The 25,169-nt window shown below is 35.4% G+C and overlaps 2 protein-coding genes across 3 annotated transcripts; both read left to right on the plus strand.

The window, feature by feature from the left end:
* Positions 1-2,065: 2,065 nt before the first annotated feature.
* LOC105355967 (carcinoembryonic antigen-related cell adhesion molecule 1-like) lies at positions 2,066-13,050 on the plus strand. 2 transcript variants are annotated; one of them, XM_011485499.3, is made up of 10 exons: positions 2,066-2,163; positions 2,289-2,603; positions 3,011-3,286; positions 3,473-3,739; positions 6,862-7,134; positions 7,241-7,498; positions 9,639-9,747; positions 10,779-10,825; positions 10,902-10,939; positions 12,191-13,050. In XM_011485499.3, exons 1-10 carry the CDS (start codon positions 2,121-2,123, stop codon positions 12,371-12,373), a joined length of 1,809 nt encoding a protein of 602 aa, XP_011483801.1. In that variant the 5' UTR covers positions 2,066-2,120; the 3' UTR covers positions 12,374-13,050. The 2 variants fall into 2 exon arrangements, with proteins under 2 accessions (XP_011483801.1, XP_023820486.1); XM_023964718.1 differs by lacking the exons at positions 3,011-3,286; positions 3,473-3,739.
* Positions 13,051-16,339: 3,289 nt separating this feature from the next.
* LOC101175024 (carcinoembryonic antigen-related cell adhesion molecule 20) lies at positions 16,340-19,100 on the plus strand. Its single transcript, XM_011485504.3, has 5 exons — positions 16,340-16,623; positions 16,972-17,229; positions 17,976-18,263; positions 18,339-18,614; positions 18,706-19,100. The coding sequence occupies exons 1-5, from the start codon at positions 16,575-16,577 to the stop codon at positions 18,789-18,791; spliced, it is 957 nt and encodes a 318-aa protein (XP_011483806.1). The 5' UTR covers positions 16,340-16,574; the 3' UTR covers positions 18,792-19,100.
* Positions 19,101-25,169: the final 6,069 nt, after the last annotated feature.

A 25,169-nucleotide genomic window follows, 5' to 3' on the forward strand; every position in this document is an offset into this window, starting at 1 on the left:
TGTGTGTGTTTGTGGGTGTGTGCATGTGTGTGTGTGTGTGTTTTGTGTGTGTGGTATTTTTTAGAAGCGATCAAACAATAAAAAATATCTCAAGATGGTTCAAATTACAAGGTAAATAAAAAAAGATAAAAGGCTGTTTCCATTTTATTTGTATAAAACAGTGTCTCCCTACCCTGGTCCTTGAGGCTCACTGTCCTGCATTTTTCCAATCCAACCTTGCTTAAATACTTTCATGACTGTAATTGTCAGGCTTCTACAGACAGAACCTGATGATGTGGTCAATCAGGTGTGCATAAGCAGGGCAAAATGGAAAATATACAGGACAGTGATCCCCGAGGATCAGGGTTGGATAACACTGGTATAGAGCAGAACGCTCTGTGTGGCTTTCTGTTTTCAAGTTTCTTAGGTAGATGTTTATGAAAAATAAAAGCACCATTTCCTGGTATGTAGCCTATCTGATCAAAGAAAGTAAGCTATAAAGAGGGAAAAGTACATCATCTAGTTTGTTGATCATTAACTGCTTTTTTCATGAACTTTATTCTTCTCAGACTTTATTACACCTCAAAGGTCCTGTACCATGCAAAATCAATTTCTTTTTAGCTTTAATGTGTATTATAATGTTCATTCCTCACAAACAGAAACCCCAAATCTGTATTTGATCTGTTCACACATTTCCTCTAAAAACCTGCGCTCTGAACACCAGCCCCTCCCAACCCACAAAAACGAGCTGGTTCTCACATTGTGAGGTAGACCAGTGAGAACAGCCCCTTCTGGGAAAAGTCTAACAAACACCCACATTCTCCCTGGAGCAAGTGTTGATCTGCTAAACGCTTTCATTTTCTATGTACAATATGCACATCCATCTTTGCAAAAGTTTGGATGTTGTTTGTTTTTGTGGATGAAGCACAGACACACTGCAGAGGCTAACTCTAGGACGACATCATGAAATCGGCAGCATCCGCATGGGGCAAAAGTTGGTGTTTCAGAGATCAAGACGTTTTACTTCCAGGTTGGAAAAGAGTTCAGGAAAACAACTAATATTATATTATAAAAAAGGCATTATTTGTGCCAAGAGCAATATATTATAATAATTGTGGACATGGTTGACGATAAAAGGCTTAAGAATAGCATGGTATAGGCCCTTTAAAAGTGGAACTCAGCACACTTTTATCTTTATGATAAAGCCTTTTTTACATCTTCAACTGTTGTAGAGCTATCTAAGTAGGTTTGCTGATCCTCATTGAGTTTAGGGAGATTTAACTTGGGGAAAAAATCCTTACATTTATTAATGTCATTTTCAATGTCTGACTTGTAAAGTTATTTGTAAAAATTAAAAAAGACTTCATTATTATCCTCAGTACCAGTCTTTAGTAGTATCCCCTTCTCCTCTGTAATAGCAGGTATTATATAGTTTGCCTCTTTCTGTTTCAGCTGTCCAGCCAAACGCTTTCCTGCTTTTTCTCCACTCTCATAGCAGTTACTCTTCATTCTGAATAAGGCAAATTCTACATTTTGTTAAATATCTAATTTCATTGATACTTCCCAATGAAGATTTCCTTTAAAATTCCATCTGTGTAGCCTTCTGAAAGTTTTCTCTCCAATTCTTTAAGCTGGACCTCAATTGCAGCTTGATGTGATTGCTCCCTTTTTCTTTTTAACTGGCATGGGCAATAATTTTACCTCTCATTAAGGCCTGTGATGCCTCCCTCACTGTTCCATATGCGGCAGCCCCCAAAATACATCCAGCTAACAAGGAGTCGAATGGAGCACACAACTAAACTATTCCCTCAGATTAATCATTTCTGACCTTAATTTAGACATTTGTGTACACAAATGTGTCTTTTTGAGATAATTCACACATCACAATACTTTTTAAATTTCGTTTATTTCCTTTTTATTTTCTTTTTAATTTTTTTATTGCAACTACATGTCTTTACCACATGAGGGTGTCATTTACCTGGAAATTCTATATATGTGAGCTTGTTGATTCACTGTAGGTGGGACTGTGACTCAGTGGGCTGTCCTCACTGTACAACTAGTGGTGAATGTAACAGACATGCATCATAATGAGTGGACACTCCTGGAATCTGTTTGTTATATTGATCTCCAGTATTTAATAAATGGCGATTCTAAAATATTATATCCTTGCTGTGGCTTTAAAAGGTATTTAAATATTTAATTTAAAAAAATAGTTTTGCCTCTTTAGCATTACCCAGAAATCTTTCTTTTTTCTTGTCTCTAAAAAAAGAACTTTCTTGTCTCTAATGAAAGAACTGCTTTATTTTTAGGTTTAACTGAAGCAGCTGGGATTTTACCAGATGGTCCTTTGAATGGAACCATTGGAGGATCAGTGATGTTCACAACGTCTCTGACTGAAGCAGACGGACCATTTACTTTTGTGAACTGGAATGTCAATACCACAATTCTTATAATAAACTACCAACCAAGCTCAACATTTATTCCCCCAGACTATGAGAACAGGATCACCTTTTTTCCATCTACATTATCTCTGGAGCTCAGAGGTCTGACCCTGAATGATGGAGGAGAGTATAGTGTTACTGTTTTTCCAGGGGAAGGAGGAAAAATCACACTGGACATATATGGTAATGTATATTTTACATCCTGCTTTTTATCTAAATGTCTATGCACATGTATGAAGTATCAATAGATGTTTAAAAGTTGAAGAAATTTTTCAAACACTGTTGTGTTTTTATGAATGTTTGCTTTATATTATTTTAAATCATGTTGAAAGCTCAGAAAAAATGGATATTAGATAATGTGTTAATGTGTTGATCTGCATTTTACATTAGTTTTGCTATTTATTTGATTCTATCTTGAGAATTTTGGGAGAATATTTAGTTATTTAATACCAAAAATCTTCATTTGATTCAATCACATGAACAAAACCTTAACTTCAACAAACTCTATCATTTTTTTCTATTTAATATTTCTTTTTTTACTGTTTTCTTGATGATGGCTCCCATGGATCAATTTTTATTTTCTGCCACAGTTCCGGTCTCCTCTGTAACAGTAACTCCTCAAAGTGCAGACTTGGTTGAGTTCAGCTCTTTCAGTCTGACCTGCTCCTCCTCTGGGTCCTCGCTGTCCTTCATCTGGATGAACAGCAGCTCTGAGGTTACAGCCAGTGACAGAGTTCAGATCACTGATGGAGGCTCCACTCTGACTGTAGTCAGTGTGACTCGCTATGATGAACAATCATACAAATGCCGTGTGTTTAATCCTGTCAGTGAAGGCATCAGTGATCCAGTCAACATCTTAGTCAGCTGTGAGTTCTTCATCTTCATCTTCAGTTTGTCATTTAACCAAAATATTAGAAAATATACAAATTTTATTCAGAAACTATTGAGACTAAAACTATTATTATAACAAAAAGGCTTAAAGTTAACAACTATAGAATTTACAGGTCTGTTTAATAACTAAATTATTTTTATCTGCTTTTCTTTGTACTCAGATGGTCCAGAAAATATAAAAATCTCAGTGTCTCCATCACAAGAGTTCTATGAGGAAGGGTCAGAGGTCATTCTGAGCTGCTCAGCTGATTCTAAACCTTCTGCCCAGTTTTCATGGTTTCTAAATGGGACTAAGCTTCCTGATTCTGGACCAGAGCTCACACTGAGGAACATACAGTTCAGTCAGAGAGGAGATTACAGCTGTCAGGCCTTCAACAGCAAAACTCTGACAAATGAAATGTCTCCATCTTTTTCAATCTCTGTTCTAGGTAAGTTTAGACAATTATCTTTTGTCAACTTGTGTCTTCTAAAAGCACACTGCAATACATACAATTTAAATTTATTTTGAATGCAGAAGAGGTACAAAAGTCATAGCCACTATTGAAAGAAAAAAACATGAACGCAGCTTAATGCATTTGTAATTCAATTGAATGAAACATTTTCAGAGAATTTAAACCTTCCTCATGTAATTAAAAAAATCAGGAAAAGGAAATGGTAAACAATGAGTGGAGACCAAAAAACATTTTAACTGGTCCTATATTTTAAAACAGGTCAGGTAAGAATATCTTTGTAGCAAAAAATACTTTAAAGACAATGATTTAAAGACAAGGAAGACTGTATATTGTGTATATACCCACAAATGTTAACATCTGTATCACAGGTGAAGATAGAACCGAGTCCTGAACAATGATACACCAACATCAAGTGGAAAAGTTTATGTTTTCTACTATTTAACAATCCAGACTGTGAGAGATTCCAATCTTCTCTCTTCAAAACAAGTTCTTCTGGATTTAGAAAAGAAATTCCTATGATCTTTGACAACAAGAATAATACTAAATGTATGCAGAAACCAGCAGTTTTTGTTCTGTAATAGTTCTGTTATATATTTTCACAGTGATGATTATTAGTTATGACATGATGATACTAAACTGTCTGAACATTTGGCAAAAAGTGGACTTTCATTGAAATTACATTTAAAATAATAAGCTCTAGCATTTTTTTCCAGTCCTATCATTTGGCAACATTGAATCAAACCTAACATTTCCAATAGTGCTGTCTATACTAAAAATTTAATTAGTTTACTGAAGCATAAAAGACACTAAAAAAGTATAGAATTATCACGCAAAAAACAGAAAAATACTTTACTTGAGATGATGCATGAAAGCTGACAGCTGAAACTGGTCACTGAGTTTGCTGAAACTGACAGCTAAATTAACAAATATTTGTTCTACTTTTTAACATTTTGAAGCTCTGTTCAATGTCTGCATGGCCACTGAGCTGACTTCTCTAGTTTTGAAAGGTATTTACAAAAAACAAGAAACCTTACCAAAATCCTACAAGCAAGAACTTACTGAAAGAGCTGGACTTTTTGACACAGCAAAATGGCTTCAATTATAATGAATAGTTTATTTTAAAAAAAAAAAAACAGGCAATAACAACAAAATTGCTTTACCTGGGATGATGTATGTGTGACTACTGACAGATGGAATCGGTCAAATTAATTTTTTTATGCTACTTATAGCAAAAGAGTTTCAACATTCAAAAATTGCTGAAGCATTGCTTGTCTAAAAAGCATTTTTTTTTAAACTTTTTTGTCACCTTTCCTAATTAGAAATCAATTCAGTTTGGTACATTTCCTTTTGGAGGTTGATCAGTATTTTTGTCATAAATTCTCAGATTATGATATGACAAGCAGGCCATAGGGGCATTACGTTGGTTGCCACATGTTAATAGCAATTTTAATAGAAAGAATTTGGTTCCACCGAGAGTTTTTGACAGTGAGGGACAGCATAACTTTTAAACATACAATTTAACCTGCCAGGGACCTTTTCCTGGACAATTAAACATCCATCACTATTTAGTTTGGTCGTTGTGTTTTGAGATTTCCTTACAAAAACAAATGTTGAACTTTATTTAACACACAACTGTGGATTAGGGTTCCAATACTCCAGTGCACAAGACTCTGCTGTGCTGATCTGATGTATCTGTCTGCCAGTGTGTGTGTTCTGTCTGTTTCTCTACACATGGATTGAAGGGTTGTAGGGTTAGATCCATTTGCAAAAACATTCTACTTTGTAGAATAACTGTGCTTGGTTTTATTTTGAAATTGGGTCTTTAGAATTTAAATGAAGTAAAAAAAAAAAGAACTAATGAAAAGGTTAAAAGAATAATGAGATTGCCTAAAGTGTGTGATCATTTCTATCTAAAGAAGTGTGATTGATTAGTTTTGCAAGAGAGGAGGAAAGCTTGATGATACCAACCAGCTAAATAAACAAAACACAAACACCAAGCATTTTCTTTTTAAAACCAAAACTAGTTTTTAAATTATCAGTATTGAATGATATTTAACTTAATGTTTTGAATCTTTTTTTATGAATTAAACTTTATTCATTTTAAAGACAAAATTACAATATTCCACACAAAGAAAGAATACAGAATTGAGATGCAGTTCACTGGAACAAAAACAACAACAACCCCATAACTTCCAAACAAAAAAACAAAACAGAAGAAAATTAGAAAAGACATACCAAAAACAAAACAAATCAGCAAAAAAAGGACAAATAAATGCCAAATTTGACAGTAATGTGTTGAATCTTAAATTATTCTTACTTTCTATTGTTGCTCACATCTTTAAGTTTTAAGGCCTGAATATAGTCGGTCTACAAAAAATATAAAAATTTTCATAAAAATCTAAGAATAAAAAATCAAAGTAAAACAGGTTGATACAAATAAATGAAAGAAATTACATGTTTGTGTGAAAAACTAAAATTTTCCAGACTTTATTTCTTTATATATATTTTTTTTTTGCTTTAGTAAGACTAAAAATTATTTTGAAGGGTTAAAAAACTGTAGATGTAAAAGTAAAATGAAGAAGGACAACTCAGAGGTAAAACAATCAAACATTTCTACGTGACAGGTGAAACTTTGACTGCACTCTGCAAAATGATACCTTACATTTTTCAATGTTCCTGAAAAGGCAAACAATTTTTAAACAGCTGGTTAATTAAACATTTTATAACAATGTTAAACACTGAAGACATTATTGATGGTGCAATACTAGAATAAATGCATAGAACTGTTCAATAAGAGTGAAACTTTTGTCTGCATTGTTTGGTTTCCTGTCATTCATGCTTATTAAATGGATAACTTGTAAACTGAATAACACAACGAAATGAAACAAAATATATGTTGGGATATACCACAAACTATCCCATTAAATCAGTTTTATGTTCACAACAAATAAGTCAATATTTCACTTATTTTTTGTGTGCGGTTGTCTTGTTTGCAGACTGAAGTTACTCATGTTTTTTTCCCTGTTTACAAAAAAAACGTATATAATTTAATTTAAAGCTAATTATCATTTTAAAATGATTGTAATTTTGATCCCCAGAAAAAATATCTGGAGTTTCCATCAAAGTATCAACAGAGCAGATCATTGAGGGGAGCTCTGTCACCTTAACCTGTGAGGCCTCTGGATCTTCACCGAGCAGAAAATGGAAGAAGGACGCTTCAGACCTGAGCTTGTCTGAAAACGTGACACTTTCTGAAGACAACAAAATCTTAACTTTCAGAGCTGTGAACAAGGACAACAGTGGAGAATATGTCTGTCTTGTCAGCAACCCTTTCAGCAGTTCTGAAGCTAAGTTCACCTTTATTGTTAACTGTAAGTGAAAAGTTAACATGACACTAAGCTACAAATGACACATTACTACATTTTTTTTGGTTTGATGTTTCTTCTGACAATTTCACTCAAGAATGTGTTTTTTCAGATGGACCACAAAATGTTCAGATTGAAGGTAAAGATAAGATCAATGAAAATGATCAAATCAAGTTGATCTGTTCTGCTGAGTCCACTCCATCTGCTACATTCACCTGGAGACTGAATGGATCAGAGATCATTGGAAGTTCTGCTGAGTTCCTAAAAGAAAAGGCTCAACGTTCTGACAGTGGAACATACACATGTGAAGCTCTGAATACTGTCACTAAGAAACAAGCAACAGCTGAACATGAACTACGTGTTCAAACAGGTAAATAGATTAATGACTTCACACATTTGAGACATGAAATCTGTGCTTTAGGAGAGTTTGTTTGCTAATTATTTTATGGAAAACATGGGGGGCTGCTACAGTAGTTTAGTTTTGATCATTCTTTTATGCGATCTCAGTCAGAATTTATATACAGATGTTTATCATCCATACAATAAATACATTAACTTCCTCCCCTACTGATGTCATATAAAAAGTATAGGTTCTCTGTCCATTCTGGCTTACCACCCTTTAACTGCCTGTTCAACCAAATGATAGCTAAGGTTGTAGGAAAAATATCTATTAGGGGATATAATTATATCACGATATTTGATTTTCCAATATTTGTAACAATTTAAAATGCTGGCATTACAAAATTTATTTAATTATTTATGGGCGTCCTTCAGCGTCTGTCACTTGTTTTTCACTTAAAACCAGTCTGCTAGTTAAAAATGTAACTCCAGAGGAAAACTGAATTTTTTGAATCCACGTACTAATTGCAGTCTACACTGATCCCATGCAACTAATTGATGCATTTGTTTGTGAAGTAAAGTGTTGTCAAATAGTTGCAGAGAAACAATTTGGACCTGCATCTTATCTACAGACTAGAGTGAATGCACTGTAGTTTGTAAACATGTGCTTATTGTTAGATGATAGATTTAGTGCAATTAGTTTAAAAAAGAGCAGAACCATATAAATATCTGAACCAGTTACTTATTGCAACAACTACTGTGTACTGCTGTTGTTGCATAGCATCAAGCTGTTTATCACTTGATTTGCATGTGAACATGTGCAAGCCAATAGTACACTGAAGCTTGTTGTGAGGTTAGAATTTTTTTATAATAACCTTTGTCACTAATATTTGTAGCCAAATTCATTCAAGTATTATACACACACACAAATTTAATGAGTCTATTTTCTCTCCATTGACACCTATAACTTTGCAAGCATTTTATGCTCTATACAGAGCCCAGCACTAGAATGTTCGTCAAAGCCTAAAGCGGTGTTGTACGATGCATTTGAAAAGCCCCCAAAATAAGGATGTAGTAGATTACTAATAAAAGATAAAACTTTTTTTCTTTGTAATCTATACTTGGAGTTCAGGAATCTGACCTGAGATAGTGGGGAAGCAAACTCTGTTAAAGTTTGACCAGAGAAACGTGAAAGCATCTGGCCTGGGGAAAGAAAGCAGGAGTCACACTTAATAATTTTTTAACATTGTTACCACAAGTCGCGTTTTATAACATAGTTTCATCTATGAGTGTCAGATTTCAAGCAAATGTACACAAAAATGTGTACTAAAAATGCATGCCCGTGATGTCTCACAAGATTATGAATAAAATATGGTCTATTGTTCCTCAAACTATAGCTAATGTACAATTCCCTCATATTATGGAGATTTATCAGATAGACGGTCGGGGTAAAAACAACAACAAATCTAAATACTACTTGATTTTTTTCTTTGAATTGTAGCAAGTTTCCTTGGTCATTTTTAAATGGTTTTAGTATGTTTTAAATCTCATTGTGGGGGTTGAAATAATGAAACATATTTTTTCCTAAATTTAAACATTATATTTACAGTTTTTTGTGCAAGATTAAATCAAATACTCATAAGAATTCCGTAGTCTTCAAACCAAATATGGTTAGTTTAAAGGAAATGTTTTTTTAAAGCTACTGTACTTCTTCAGTCTGGCATAGCTGTTAAAATGAACATGAGTGTGTTTTCCTTAGGTGATAACATTTGATCTTGTTGGAACTGCCTAAATGCATTGGGCTCTCAGTTTTTATTTGGAAGACCACTCAATTAAGCAAGTTCTAATTTCCTTGAATGGAAATTTAAATGGCTTCTTTAAATTGGACATTGACCGACAGTGTGAGGATTTCTGCCATAATCATTCATATTTTTTAATAGCAAAAAAAGCATTTTACAGCAAACCCGCTGTGTTTAATTTAAATAAACTAGTTAGGTATAAGTGGCAGACTTTCCTTATCTAACTCTAAGCAAGACTTAAAGTTTTTTAAAGATTTACCAACAGCTGAGTTTTATGTGTGACGTTTTGTTGCATTCATAATGTATGCTATAGTCATTGTTATTGGGGGAACATGCTGCTTCATGAAATAACTCCACACTAACTTGTCAAAGGTGGAGATCCCACATCAGGCTGTTCCACTGGCTGTATTGTTGGGATTGTAATCGGATGTCTAGTCGTTGTTGCTGCGGCGGCTGGTGGAGGATTCTACGTTTATAGAAGGTAAGTGTTTAAGGGCTTAATCATGTCAGCATAACATATTCATAGACTTTTTTCAATTTTCCAACAATGACATGTAACACATAATATTTGTTATTTGACCAGAATAATGTTAGTCAGCAGCAAATACTGCTCAGCCTCTGTGTCTGGGATTTTCTGGATCACTTTATTGGTCGTCCATGTCATTATACTGTTGACTAGTTCCAATTTTCTTTGTAAGAACATATAATCACTTAAATAGAATTTTCCGGAAATTTCAAAAGAAATGCTGATGTAAACTTCTCGAACACTATTTCATTTAGGCCAAAATCTTGACTTTTCTAATTCTATCATTTTTCTAGACTTAGATTTGTTTCCAATTAATTTGGATTATTAAAAGCAATAATAATTAGTTTTATTGATACCATTTAGCCCAAATTCACAACAACAGTCGTCTCAATGGGGTACGTACTGGTAATTGTAAAGTAAACATCCAATCAAAAGGATCATAAATGCATAGAATTCAATAGGATAATACCAAAATTTTAACAAAACAGACTAAACTAAACTGGGCATCCCTGCCCTTAGACCCCCCTTCACGGTAAGGAAAAACTCCTAAAAAAACAGATTCCGGAAAAAAACGAAGAAACCTCAGGGGTGTCCACATGAAAGAGAGTTAAAGATGACAAATTAACTGAGCTGATAATTAAAGTTCCAAGTTTTTTTTTGAAGCAGTTTTCCACACTCTAAAATAAAAAAGCAAAAACTTTTGTTCTTGGAAAAAAGATATTGCGATTTATATCTATTCAAATGCTCAAATTCTAATCTTCACTCTAATTTTTTTTAGTTATTTTTTCAGTCTTTACACTTTATTTTTAACAAATTGTAAACCTCAACATTGTGAAATGCATATGATTTTTGAGCTAACATTAAGCCATAGAGGGCTGGAGACAGTTTTCCTCATTGGGTTTCAACCTCCTCATCATAGGACTAAGAATCGATGACCTTCCCCTTCAGTTTTTTAATGTAATCACGTTTTTTTTTTTACTTCACAGTAAATCTGCAAAAAGACCCTCCAATGGAAACAATGGCAACAGGAGAGGTAGGTGCTCATTTGAAGGGTTGCAGATGTAATGTACCTGAGATCAATTTCATTGATAAACATTTTCATTTTAAAGGTCATGATGGACGGGACAACACATCTTATGCCAGTGAGGTAAATATCAACATTGCTTTTACATTCACATAGGTGAATAACAATAACATTTGTAACAGTGAGTATTTTATATATGCAGCTCAAATTAAATAAGTTGTTCAATCAAAATGAAACAGGCATTTTAACCCCTTAATACTTATTAATGCTAATATGCATCAAGGCAAGGCAAGGCAAGTTTATTTGTATAGCACAATTCGTACACAAAGTAATTCAAGGTGCTTCACAAAACAGAAAAATGCATTAAAATCACAATACATCATAGAAATAATCAACATAAAATTTACTTTAAAAGAAAAGAAAAAAAAAAAAAAAAAAGATTTAAAAAGAAAGGAAGGAAAGAAAAGTGCAGACAGGACCTTTCAGTCATATACACGGCTAAACAGAAATGTTTTAAGTCTAGATTTGAACATGAACACAGAAGAGGCCTGTCTTACGCCTTCAGGGAGGCTGTTCCAGATTTTAGCTGCAGAATATTGAAACGCTGATTCCCCTTGTTTAGTTCTGACTATGGGTATCAAGAGGAGGCCAGCCCCTGAGGTCCTCAGAGTACGAGATGGTTCATATGGCACTAACATGTCAGAGATGTACATGTCAGAGATGTATCAAACCACTTTGGTGCCAGAATTACCTTAATTTAACATGTAAACAAATGCCAAAACATAAGGGATTTTTTTCATAGCTGGTATTAAATATAGGTGTGCAGGGGATTAGACTTTTTTTTTAAATAGGGTTAAATGATATATGATACTAACTTAATTTGCAGGTAGTACAAATATATTTATTTCAATTGCTGCCTTTTGTAAAGTCTTCTGTGAAAACACCTTTCACGGAAGATGATCCTTTAACAATGACACTAATAAACATTGGAAAAGGTCTCCAATATGCGTATAAACTCCTTTTGTTCTTGAGGCTAAACTTTGTTCATGTTTATTATGTTTGTATACATTTCTCATTTGACTGGACAGAAGAAAAGACAGGAGAGATTGGAAAGTTAGAGAAAGGAGATAAGAGTACAAAAGAAAAGTGAGAAAAAAAAGGGGGTCAAGGAGGTCAAAGGGTAAATAAGAAGTAGAAGGGGGTAGAATGACAAACCTGCTGAAGGTTTATCATTATTACTGTCAGGTGTAGATGTTAGTTAACAGGTTGGGGCCTGTCCACAGACACAATCAAATAATCTTCTTGGTAAAATGTTGATTCTTAAATAAAAAAAATGCATAAGTGATGTTTTCTTTTCTTGTTTTCTTTTTCTAGGACGTGAACTATGCAGACATCAAGTTTTCCAAGAACAAGAACAAGAACAACGTTTCAATGCAGATGGATGAAGAGAATGTGACGTCAAACTACGCTCAGATCAGAGTGAATAACCAACCCGCAGGAGCCCACCCCCCCAACTATGACGCTCACATGAATCGAGTGAACAGACAAGTTTCTTAGCCTGAAGCTGGTGGAGCCCAGACTGAGGCTCAGATTAGGACCACCAGAGCATGTCAGCTGGGTGGAGGTTAGCGCTGGAGCAACAAACGCTGACTTCTCAGTTTCTTCATGTGGAAAGTTTAACTCCATATTTTGTAAGTGTTGTAGCACTTAATGGTTAATGATCAGCCATATTTGACAGTTATTACCATCACTGGTTTCCAACAGAAGAATGTCGCTCTGTGCTTGCTCTGTGAGCTGATACAATGCAAAGCAGAACATTTATGATCTTATTTTTTTCTTTATGATTTATTTGTTTGCTTGAACAGAATGCTTCTCATTGTTCCACTGTATTCTTTGACTCCAGCTGCCACCTGTTTTATTTTGATTTGAGTTCATCAGCAAAAAATAAATTTTGTTTTAGATTTAGGACAGAAATGACGTTCGGCTAAAAAACCTTGTAATAATTTACAAACAAGTGATGCGTTTCAACCTGGATAACCCTGGAGACCACATGATGCTGTTTTTGGCTTGTTTGTTTATTTAATATAATGTAATAATCTTAAAATGTCTAAAGATTTACTTTAAAAATTCTAGAATGTAAATAAATGAGCAACTCATTTGTGTGTTAATAAACATTAATAACATATTTTTGAATACTTTCACTTTATTTATACCAATAAACTGAATGTTAAATGTGTTTAATGGGTTAAAAGTCCAATGGCTGTTTAAAAATTATCAACAGAACAATAAATCTCTTTGATGGATTTAACACGTATAAGGAAACTGGCTTTAAATTTACAGTAAATGTTGGATATGGCTTCCCGCCTCTGAGCCGATGACTGCTGGGAGCCATGCCAGCTCTCATTAGTATGAACAGAAGGAAGAACATTTAGAGAAATTATAAATAACGGCATGTTGCTATTATAAGATTTTTTTAAAAAGGACGCTATTTCATTTTGAAGCGAGGTTTTTGTCACAGCAGTGAAAGGAACCTTTTACAAGGCTTCAAAATCAGAAGTTATTCACAGCTTGACAGAAGCCTCTCATGTTAAACTCTTGTTTTCCCACATCCTGATAACATTGCAATAAGATCTTTGTAAACATTTTAAGACACATGGTTTCAGATGCAATTCAACATAATGCAAAAATATAATATTACCTTTACCAAAAAAAAAAAAAAAGATTACCATTAAGATCTATTTATTAGACTCTTATAATTCCTATAAACTCACGACATTTAGAAAAAGTCTCACTCCAATCACCTTTTGATCTATTGTAAAAGCACTCCCAATGGTCTTTTAAAAATAAATAAATAAATAAATATATAAATATATATATATATATATATATATATATATATATATATATATATATATATATATATATATATATATATATATATATATATATATATATATATATATATATATATATATATATATATATATATAATATATATTATAATATATATTATATATATATATATATATATAATATATATTATTTATTTTTTTTGGGGGGGGGGGGCAAAATTGAGAAAAATCTGTGTTGTTTTCTGAGTCATAGTTTCTGCAGAACGGCAGTAGTTCATCAGAAATTTGCCTCCAAGTTGGGCACACTGTGGGAATGACGTAAGCCTGCCCTCATTTCCCATCATCCCTCTGTTTACACTCTCTCGCTGGCTCACAGCCCCCAACACCCCCTACTTAACATTACCAGTGCAACGAAAATTGCGAGCAAGATCGAAAAATATCCAGCTGTACAGTTTTGATTCAGATTCTAGCTTGTTTATGTCATGCATGCAGCTGTTTGAGTTAACTGCAACCGATAATACATTGTAGATTACTTGTTGCTGTTATTCAAATGGAAAGTCTTACCTTACAGACTCACCGTCTCAGATTTACTGAATAATGTGTCACTTGACAACTGTATTACACCTGAACTATTTTTAAAACAAGAATCCAACAGTGTTTAATGGTGACAAATGAGTTGTAAAATTTTTTACATTTAGTTACAGATCCAGAAAATAGACAACAGAGTTTATGTTTGATTAAATGAAGGCAGGATGAAATATAATGGGAGAGCCAGAGACTCAAACAATCGAGGCCTGTTAGGAGAATGGTAGCTGCAAAGTTGATTTTATCAAACACCCATGATGTCAGAACTATCATAAGCTGTTAGCCAGGCCAACTGGAGCAATGTTAGGTTTCATGTATTGCCCACACTTATGAGCAGGTGGAGCAGGAACTGCTCCCTCCTATCAGAAGTCTACTGCTTCACCATATTTATTGTGGATCTGGCTACAGATACACAAGAATAGATATCTGGGTCCATTTGTATTAAACAAGGCTGTAAACTCAAAAGGTCACGTCAAAAATGCAAATTTCCTTTCCTTTACTGTAACCATCATTTTATGACCTGATTACAAAACAGAAAAGAGCCCTGTACATGAAGGTTTAGTGCTGATTAAACTGAAGTCAAAAAGAATAAAAAGATAACACAAAGTGAGAACTACTGCCAGCCTGAGCTCATAGAGGGTTGTTTCTTTGTTGCGTCATCAACTGCTTCATTACTATCAGGTTACTTTCATAATCATCCCTGAAAAGTAGAACAAATTACTCTGAAGTGTTAAATGGATGCATTCAAACAATGGATAAATCCCAAATCTAAGTCTGTAAGGCAGATGTAAAGTGATTATCTGCTAATATTTGTGAAAATCTTAGGTCTATTCATATTAAACAGACTGCATTTAAAGACTCAGAACATGAGGCTAGGGCTCATGTCTCTTGTTTTCACTGTTATCTTTATTTGTTCTTTTTGACTTCAGTTTCATCAGAGCACTAAACCTTCATGCACAAAGTAAGCATTGTGGACAGAATGTATGCTTTCACAGGAAGCACGATAAAAGAGCAGGCTATAAAAATGAGTAGTCTAAACATTGCCCGTCTATTTGACAAAGGGGAAACAGAATAGGGATCCTGAACCTTTGTGTCTCAAAAGACTAAAACTAAAACTATACATGTATATACAAAAATTAATGATTGTGTTTTGGGCTATGACACGTAAACGGGAATTAATCAAAAGCAGAAAATACATTTAGCTTGTGACATTTTGATCTGAAGACTGTGAAGTCTCACAGTCAAGCTTCGTGCTGCAAGTCTGTTGTTATGCAAGAGCTGCTGAGAAGAATTCACTTTGAAATGAATTACTTTTGTTATTTCATTCCCAGCTTTCATCAAGATAGTACAAAAAAGAAAAGTCAGCAGACGATTATAGAATAATAAAAAGATTCAGGAAGAAGGAAGAAGAAATAAGGTAAATTAAAATGACTTTACAAGAATGACCATGAATCAATCACCTGAGTCACTCAGAACTTTTATTGCTAGTTTAATTTCACGATAACCATATTTCAGCACAATCTTGGTAAATTGTTACGTTGTACAACAACAACAAACAGAGTAAAAGAAATGTGCTAAAAACATATCTATACTAGTGCCTTTTCATTGTTCTTGGCTTATAGATAATGTGCACAACAAGTCGAAAATCCAATTTTGATGTAGACGGTCGTGTCATAAAAAGTCGTCGTTACTGCAGTAAAAGTTGCCAAACAGGCTTTTATGGGTCAGGTTAAATGCAGGTCAAAGTCTGTCTTCTGACTTTCATTTAAAAAAAATGATTAAAACTGTAAAAAACAAAGAGAAAGTTCTGTAGAAATTTTGAAAAAAAAGACAAAAAATGATTATGAGGTTTGATTCTTATTTTTTTTATCCTTTTTATTAGCATTAGTTTCCGTTTTTGTTGGCATGGAGAAGCAGTAAAAGCTGGTTACGTGTATTATGGTTAACCGGCCTTATCTCCCTGGTTTTATGAGTGGAGGAGAGACCCGGATATTTACAATTTGGTGAAACACTGTCACCTTGTGGTTCTTACACACATCAAACTGTTTCATCTCCAAACACAGCTGTTTTAACCTAAAATGTAATTTACGTGGGGAATTTTTAGTACATGAGGTTTATAAATCTGAATCAGGCTAAATGAAAAATCCCTCTGTTATGACTCATTTCCTCCTGTTAGCGGGAAACTTTCATCTTACTTCTTTCACAATGCTGATTTCATCATAAGGAAAATTCTGATGCTGTGAAATTAGGAAGTCATCTTGTGTTTTAGAAAATGGTTAAAAGGATCATTTGGTCTCTGGGACACAAGAACGGAGATAACAATGAAGAACTGGAGGAGTCCACTTTGTGCTCTGCTGATGGTTCTCATGGGTGAGAATATTTTTTATAAACAACAGCATAGTTTTGGAATAAAATGTTCATTTCTCAAGTTTTTGTCTTTTGATTATTTTCTCTTTCAAACAAAATCTTTTAAAGTGTTGTTTTGTTTATGTGACTAAAAAAACTGTTAAAGACGGGGAATGAAAGTAAAACTGTGTAGCTTTCATGAATTTTTTTTCTAAAATTACTAAATATATACCAAAAAATATATTATTTTTAAAAAACAATTTATCATATAGACTGACATCTGTTGATTAAAAAAAAATAATATCTAGATAATCTGTATTTATTCATTTATTTTTTACTAATCATACATGAATTGGAACTCTGTTTTCTCAGTTTCATCAGTCTGGGGCATGAAGGTGCAGATCTCCTGGTATGGCAGAGTGATAGCAGGTCATCGGACACAGTTCACCTGCTCTTCCTCTTGTTTCCCAAACTGTGTGTATTCCTGGACCTTCAGAGGACGGACTGTCAATGGAAGCACATTAGCCTGGACACCAGACGGACAGGATGATACAGTAGAGCTGCAGTGTACGGTTCAGAATCCACAAACAGGAATCTCCAGCAGTACTACCACCATTCTAGAAATCAACAGTAAGTTGTGTTGGTAAAATAGTCCACTGTGATGCTACACACTACCAACTATTTGATACTTACAAAGACTTAAAACCTTGTTTTAGACATTCAAGATATTTCATCAGGTTTTCAGTCATTTTAACTTCTCTTTGCTCTACACCTTTCCTAGCTTTTCTCAAAATCAGCACAGTTGAGAATATTTTGTCTTATTAAGAAGAAACTAAAAATTTGAAAATTATTATTAAAATAAGTCAAAACAATTTTGTTTCATACTCTTGACAATAGAAAATTAAATTTCAGACAAAATAATCGCAAATGGCAGTCATTTATGGGTTCAATTATAAGGATGCTATTTTAAAGTTTAATATATGTTGAGAAGTTAGACTAAAATTTATTGTAATTTGGAAACAAAACAAATAGCTTGGAATAAGTGCTGGTTTTAGGTTTTATGAATATTATTTAAGATGGGCAACTTGTTCTAAGATCAAATTCTAATTATATTTTAATTTTGCTCTAAACTGAGTAGTTTCCACTTATTACAATACATTTTTTGTCCTGTAAACAAAATTAACTACAATTAGGTCAATAAAAACTCAAAAAGTACTAACCATTTCCTTTTCATTTGGGGTAAAACCAATTACTCCCATTCTAAAATATTCATATTTTCATGATTACAAAGATGTTTAATCATTGATTTAGACATGCTATAGTCAACCTGGACCATATAAAAAATATGTAAAATTGTTTGATGTTTTTCTTTACAGATCAAATGTCTGTACAAGTCAATCCTTCCAACACCGTTCCAACTCTAAACCAGTCACTGAATCTGGTTTGTCTCAGTGCCGGCTCCGGTGACCCCAAAGGTCTAGCAGACCTGATGTGGTTCAAAGATGGACAGAAAGTGACTCAGAGGGAAAACGTGAAGTTCCTGCAAAACAACATGACTCTTCACTTTGACTCAGTGCTGCCCTCTGATGCCGGTTTCTATCAGTGCCAAACGTATCTGCCGTCATTACAGACACAAGTCATCAGTCTGGGGTTTCTGCTCAGCTGTGAGTACTAACACTGAGATTTGAGATGAAAACATTTAAAAATGTGTTTTCCTAAATGTTTCTAATCTTTTTCAGTTAATACGTGGAACGTCAGCATAAGTGGTCCCGACACTGTGTTTCCTGGTAAACTGAGTGAATTTACCTGCCTCACCAGCTGCACCCTGAACGTCGAGTGTACTGTAAGGTGGCAGTTCAGACGAGGCTTTCCCATCGGAACCTTCTTTTCAGTCAATGGTAATAGGATCAAGTGGACTCCCTCCATTCCTGGAACTTTCCAAAACTTCAACTGTGTAGCAGAAAATAAAGCTGCAGGACGGTCGGCCGAGGCCACCAAATTGGTGGAAGTTAAAGGTACCATCATTTTTATTTGTGCCATTGTGTCCTGTGATAAGTTTCAGCATAGTTTAGTTTAGTAATGTGTGTTTTCTTTTTCTCTGAACAGGCATTCCAGTTTCTGGATCAGAGGCAACAAAACTCCATGGACTTCTGTTCTTGATCTTCTTTATGGGATTTAAAAGTATTTTCTAAATGTATAGACCTTAGAATTTTCACATGTAATGCCTTTTTTTTTTATTGTGGAACTTTTAAAAAACATTTTTTTTTTACTTGTAGAATAGCTTGTTTCATAAAAAAAAGTATTTATCATTATTTATTTACTTTGTGTGCATCTCCTCTAGAATGATCAGTTTGACAATTAAATGTGGGTGTTGATTCTAATTTCAATGTCACACTTTGAAGAATGTAAATATCAGATAAATTATTTTCTAACTTAGTTGTGGGATATTGTGTGTTAGTTTATTTTATTTGGACCACATTAAAATATCACCAAATCACAGAGAAGCAGTTTTCTTTATTTTGTTTTACTTATTTTTTCGCTCAATAGAACTCAAGTTAAAAAAAATGTGAACTGTTCTAAAACATGTTGGGATGAAACTGCTGCTACTGGTGACTTTGAGTCCTTTTTGGAAATTGTCCCATTTTTTGCCTACAGTACATTTCAATCAACATATTATGTAATCTTGTTCTGTCTTTGGGTACCATGCTTACTGTGCTCCAAACATCTAACATAAGGCAACACCGCCTCCATGTTGAGCCTTTACCGTATTCTAATGTTGTTCCAAAAGGAGAAACGCTGCAGCTTCAAAGCACAAACAGGTATTTTTAAAAGGACAATCAGCAAAAAATAAATAAATAAATAAATAAATTTAAAAAAAATGTTTTTTTAAAAATCGCCCATAGATAAAAGGAGAAGATGGCCAAAACAATGACACATACAGCATAAATTCATTTTTCTCTGTCTGGTGTTGAGATTTTGGCCACTAGATGTCAGTATGAAGTGAACTTAGAGAGGAGACAGCATTAGATGAACTCTTGGTAAAACCATTGAGATCATGAGGATTTATCTCAACAAGACGACTAAAAATTAAACAAATGTTTAAACAAATAGACTATACTAAAGTTAAATATGACTCAGAATTAAAGACCTATAAATTAAACCATAGATTTGATTAAAAAAATGTTTAAAATCACATGAACAGCTTAACCATGCCAGAGCAAATTCAAGCCAAATCTGAGATGAGAAAAAAACAACAAGCAACAGGATAACCTGACCATGAACAAAGGAAAACCTCAAACTTTATAAGATTTTAGAGAACTCAATTAAAACAGAAATAGCTGAAGAGGTTGAAACTAAAACCTAAACAATTCCATACCAAATGAAAACAAAGCATAAAACAAACTGGGGCCTGTTTCACAAAGGAGGTTTAACCAACTCTGAGGTCAAACCTGAACTCTGAGTTGGTCAATCGAGAGATTGACAACTCTGAGTTTTCAGTTTCAGAGCAGCTGATCCGCGTTAGATCAATCAACTCTGAGTGGACTGATTCGGAGGTGAGCGTGCGCACCGCGTCTATAAGAAGCCATTATCAATGGAGCGCAGATATCACGAGTCACCATGGCAACCGTGAAAACAAAGAGGTCTGCGTATTTTTCGCCAGCTGAACTTGACGTGCTGCTGCAGAGTTGCAGTGAATATGAGCACATATTCCAGAAGAAAAGCAACACCGCTGCATCTGCAAAACAGAGACAGTTAGCGTGGAAAACATAGCTGCTCAAGTTAATGCCTAAGTTTGCATTTAAATCATTGTTATAAATATTGACTGTAATAACTTTTTAAATAGCGTAAGGTGTGAAATAAAAAATGGTGATATTTAGGTGTACTTTTGATGTGTTATTCCTGGTGTAAATGCATGAAATGCTGCATAGTGTACAGAACCAATCTGGGGGAAAATGCATTTAACGTCGGTAATGTTTAGAGGACTTTTTTGTTAACCTTCCCCTCTAGCAAACGTTGGTCATTTTAATATTAATACATGCAATTGTGTTTTTAAAAGTGAACTTTTGTCTACTGTTGAACCTTTCGCTGCGCAAAGACTTCCTTCTTTTCTCTCGTCTTTCCGACCGTGCGTGGTCAAAAGCGCAGGGGAGATTTCCTTCAGGGCTGAAGGGAATTCTCCTTCGGGGTTCACTTCCCGTTGGAAACCCTCAACCTCCAGAGCGGAATAAGAATGACTCCAAAACAGTTATTCTGGGAATGACACCTTCTCTTTATTTAACTAAGTGCTCCGTCCTCCTCATCCGTGCTCACCCCCCCCCCCCCATCTGCACCTGCAATCGCCCCTCCCCTTGTCTCTCGTGGATTGCACCCCGCTCAGCACACACACGCTGCAACACTACCCCTGTATTGATCAAGTGGTATAGGTTTATATGGGATTAAGAAAGTAAGCAGTGCTAGAAAATTGTGTTTCCAAAAAATAATTGTTACATTAATCTAATTCAATGTCCCTGATTTCATTTTCATGTAGATGCAATCCTGCAGGAATTAAAAGAAACATGGCAGCAGCTAAAAATGAAGTATAAAAACATAATTCAATCAGGTCAAATGTGAGCATGTCATGGGTGTAGGCTTTGTTGACAATATTTGACATATGAAACATCTACATAGCAATACATATCTAATGTTGTTTTCATTGTATATATGTAATTGACTGCAACGTAAAACGGTAACGCTCAAACAAAAACGTATGGGGAAATGAATAAACATCGAGTCGAGGTCTCAAAATCCTCGTACGACGTAAATGTAATTCTCTACGAATTAATGCAGCCTCCTCGTCTATTGGGTCCTCCAAAAAAGGACAAGCCATTCTTGTCACTTAGATCGCGTGACGGAAATGTGGGCAATGAAGGTTGAAGCGAAATATAGTGCTTCGTCTTTAAAAAGGGGAGGGGACCGGCAAAAACTTCGAGTTTGGAGAATAAAACCTGCTCCCGACCAGGTTAGGTTCACAGCATAAGTAACCATGGATACTGACTCCGAGTAAAAGTTAACTCTCTTTCAGAAACGGGTTTGACTTACTCTGCTTTCTCTGGTTTGACAAACCTCCGATTCTGAAACGGAAAACCCAGGGTTTCCCTGATTTCCGGGTTTATGAACTCAGAGTTTACACTTAACCTCCTTTGTGAAACAGGCCCCTGGAATACAAACCTTAAAAACAACCCAACAACCTGATAACTGTCGCTGATTGGACAAAATTTGAACAAAACTGTGCCGTTACACTTTGCTATGATCACTATGGCGGTTTCTGGGTTTCTGGGTTTCTAGTTGCTATGGTGACAAACAAATTTCCCACGTGTGGGATCAATAAAGTATCTCTGATTCTGATTCTGATTCTGAACACTGATCGATGCCTTTTATGTACTATTTCCTGCAGGTTCTGCGTCTCCCCAGGAAATACGATTCTCCTGCTTATTATTCTGTCAACAAAGCTCATTTGAGTTTTTCTCCCACGTTTCTGTTCATCTTTAACTTCCTTTAGCCATTTGTTTGATTTTTTTTTTTACACGTTTTATCTTACAAATGTCCAGACACTGGATAAAAACTGCCTTTCATGTCCCAGTGTACAGCTTTTAAAAAATGTAGGAGCATTGAAAAATAGATAAATATGCATGAATAGTGTCTTTAGACAAAACCAAAAACATAAGTTTTTACCATTTTTTTAGAAAGAAAGCAAATTATAATACAAAACAGCATAGGAACCTACTTGAACTGGAATGGGTGTGGCTCGGTGGTACAGCGGTTAGACCTCTTACCTCATGGTTTCTCGGCCTTCCTGTTTGTTTGCATAATCGCTCTGTCTTCATACCTGACGTTTCTGCAGGTGGTCTGGTACTAACCCACATGAATTATGAGTCAAAACATGACACATAGTTTGACTTCTCATTTCCAGTATCTGCTTAAGAGACGGCTCTGTGGACTCTGGTTGTTTGATGAGCTTTTGGTCCATTATTAGCTGAAATTGGATTCAGCTTTACAACTCTCTGTGTGTTCAAGAATTTATGGAAGTTCAAGATAAGAGTGTTTGGTCTTTAAGATTGTAAATGACACCCACCTTCATGCTATGGAAAAGCACAAAAAAGCCTTGTTGTATGTTTTGTGTACATTAAACAGGCAGGTCACAGGTGTGCTCTGATATGGGACTCGTCTCACCTCAACAGAAATATCTATTTAAAAAGAGTATTGTGAAATGCCTACATGACAGGGAAAACTGGAAAACAGTTAATTTCTAATAATCAAAATGACATCATCAAAAACAATAGCATGATGTAATGTTTGCCTAGAAGAACAGACTGTTTTTTTGTCCTTTTACAACAAAAACAGCCAGAAAGCTTTTCTGTGTATTTGCAGGTGGAAACCACATGAAACGCTGGAACACAAAGATGCAGGAGGTGCAGCTGTTCTCACTTTGAATGTTGACCTTTTAAAAATGTGCACAGCATTGATAGGAATACATCGTGCATATAAGATTGTCAAACAGAGCTGTGGAGGTTTATTGGGTCAGGGGCCTGTTTCAGAAAGGAGGTTCGACCAACTCTGAGGTTGAACTTGAACTCTGAGTTGGTCAATCGGGAGATTAACAACTCTGAGTTTTCTGTTTCAGAGAAGCTGATCCGAGTTAGATCAATCAACTCTGAGTGGACTGATTCGGAGGTGAGCGTGAGCACCGCGACTATAAGAAGCCATTATCAATGGAGCGCAGATATCACGAGTCACCATGGCAACCGTGAAAAAAAGAGGTCTGCGTATTTTTCGCCAGCTGAACTTGACGTGCTGCTGCAGAGTTACAGTGAATATGAGCACATATTCCAGAAGAAAAGCAACACCGCTGCATCTGCAAAACAGAGACAGTTAGCGTGGGAAAACATAGCTGCTCAAGTTAATGCCTAAGTTTGCATTTAAATCATTGTTATAAAATATTGGCTGTAATAACTTTCTAAATAGCGTAAGGAGTGAAATAAAAAATGGGGATATTTAGGAGTACTTTTGAAGTGTTATTCCTGGTGTAAATGCATGAAATGCTGCAGAACCAATCTGGGGGGGGGGGGGGGGGTGCATTTAACGTCGGTAATGTTTAGAGGACTTTTTTGTTAACCTTCCCCTCTTGCAAACGTTGGTCAGTTTAATATTAATACATGCAATTGTGTTTTTAAAAGTGAACTTTTGTCTACTGTTGAACCTTTCGCTGCGCGAAGACTTCTCCCTTCTTTTCTCTCGTCTTTCAGACCGTGGTCAGAAGCGCAGGGGAGATTTCCTTCAGGGCTGAAGGGAATTCTCCTTCGGGGTTCACTTCCCGTTGGAAACCCTCAACCTCCAGAGCGGATTAAGAATGACTCCAAAACAGTTATTCTGGGAATGACACCTTCTCTTTATTTAACTAAGTGCTCCGTCCTCCGAACACACAATAATTACCACGCACACACCTCTGCTCCGTCCCCCCCCCATCTGCACCTGCAATCGCCCCTCCCTTTGTCTCTCGTGGATCGCACCCCGCTCAGCACACACACGCTGCAACACTACCCTTGTATTGATCAAGGGGTATAGGTGTATGTGGGATTAAGAAAGTAAGCAGTGCTAGAACATTTTGTTTCCAAAAAGTAATTGTTACATTAATCTAATTCAATGTCCCTGATTTCATTTTCACGTAGATGCAATCCTGCAGGAATTAAAAGAACATGGCAGCAGCTAAAAGTGAAAAAGAAATCGAGTCTAGGTCTCAAAATCCTCTCACGAGGTAAATATAATTCTCTATGAATTAATGCAGCCTCCTCGTCTATTGGGTCCTCCAGAAAAGGACAAGCCATTCTTGTCACTTAGACCGTCTCTGTGTGACGGAAATGTGGGCAATGAAGGTTAAAGCGAAAAATACCGCTTCGTCTTTAAAAAGGGGAGGAGACCGGCAGAAACTTCGAGTTTGGAGAATAAAACCTGCTCCCGACCAGGTTAGGTTCACAGCATAAGTAACCATGGATACTGACTCCGAGTAGAAGTTACCTCTCTTTCAGAAACGGGTTTGACTTACTCTGCTTTCTCTGGTTTAACAAACCTCCCATTCTGAAACGGAAAACCCAGGGTTTTCCTGATTTCAGGGTTAACGCACTCAGAGTTTACACTTAACCTCCTTTCTGAAACAGGCCCCAGGTGCGCTCTGACGTGTTGCTGCTCTGAAATCTGGATCAGGTGGAAAAGAATGGAAAAACTGAGAGAATGGATACAAATGTTCAGAAAAGAGAAGCTAATCTTTAAATATTCAATCCCAAAAAAAATGTAAACAGATAAGCCACAAAAACAAGCTCCTGTGCTTGATTATCCCCCACATTCTTGAAGGTTATAAATTGTCATTAAACAGAGCTTGACCCTGCAAGGCAAATACAAGCGGTATCAGCTCTTGTGTGTTTATCAAGACTAAATACAGAGACGCCACAGACACCTGCAGATAAGCTGTTTGAGTGAGGGGCTGGACACACACTGGACAGGTATATTAGAGCTGAAAACATTAGGAGTTTGTTAGA

Source organism: Oryzias latipes, chromosome 16 (genome assembly GCF_002234675.1).
Source record: "Oryzias latipes chromosome 16, ASM223467v1".
NCBI classification, from domain to species: Eukaryota; Metazoa; Chordata; class Actinopteri; order Beloniformes; family Adrianichthyidae; genus Oryzias; species Oryzias latipes.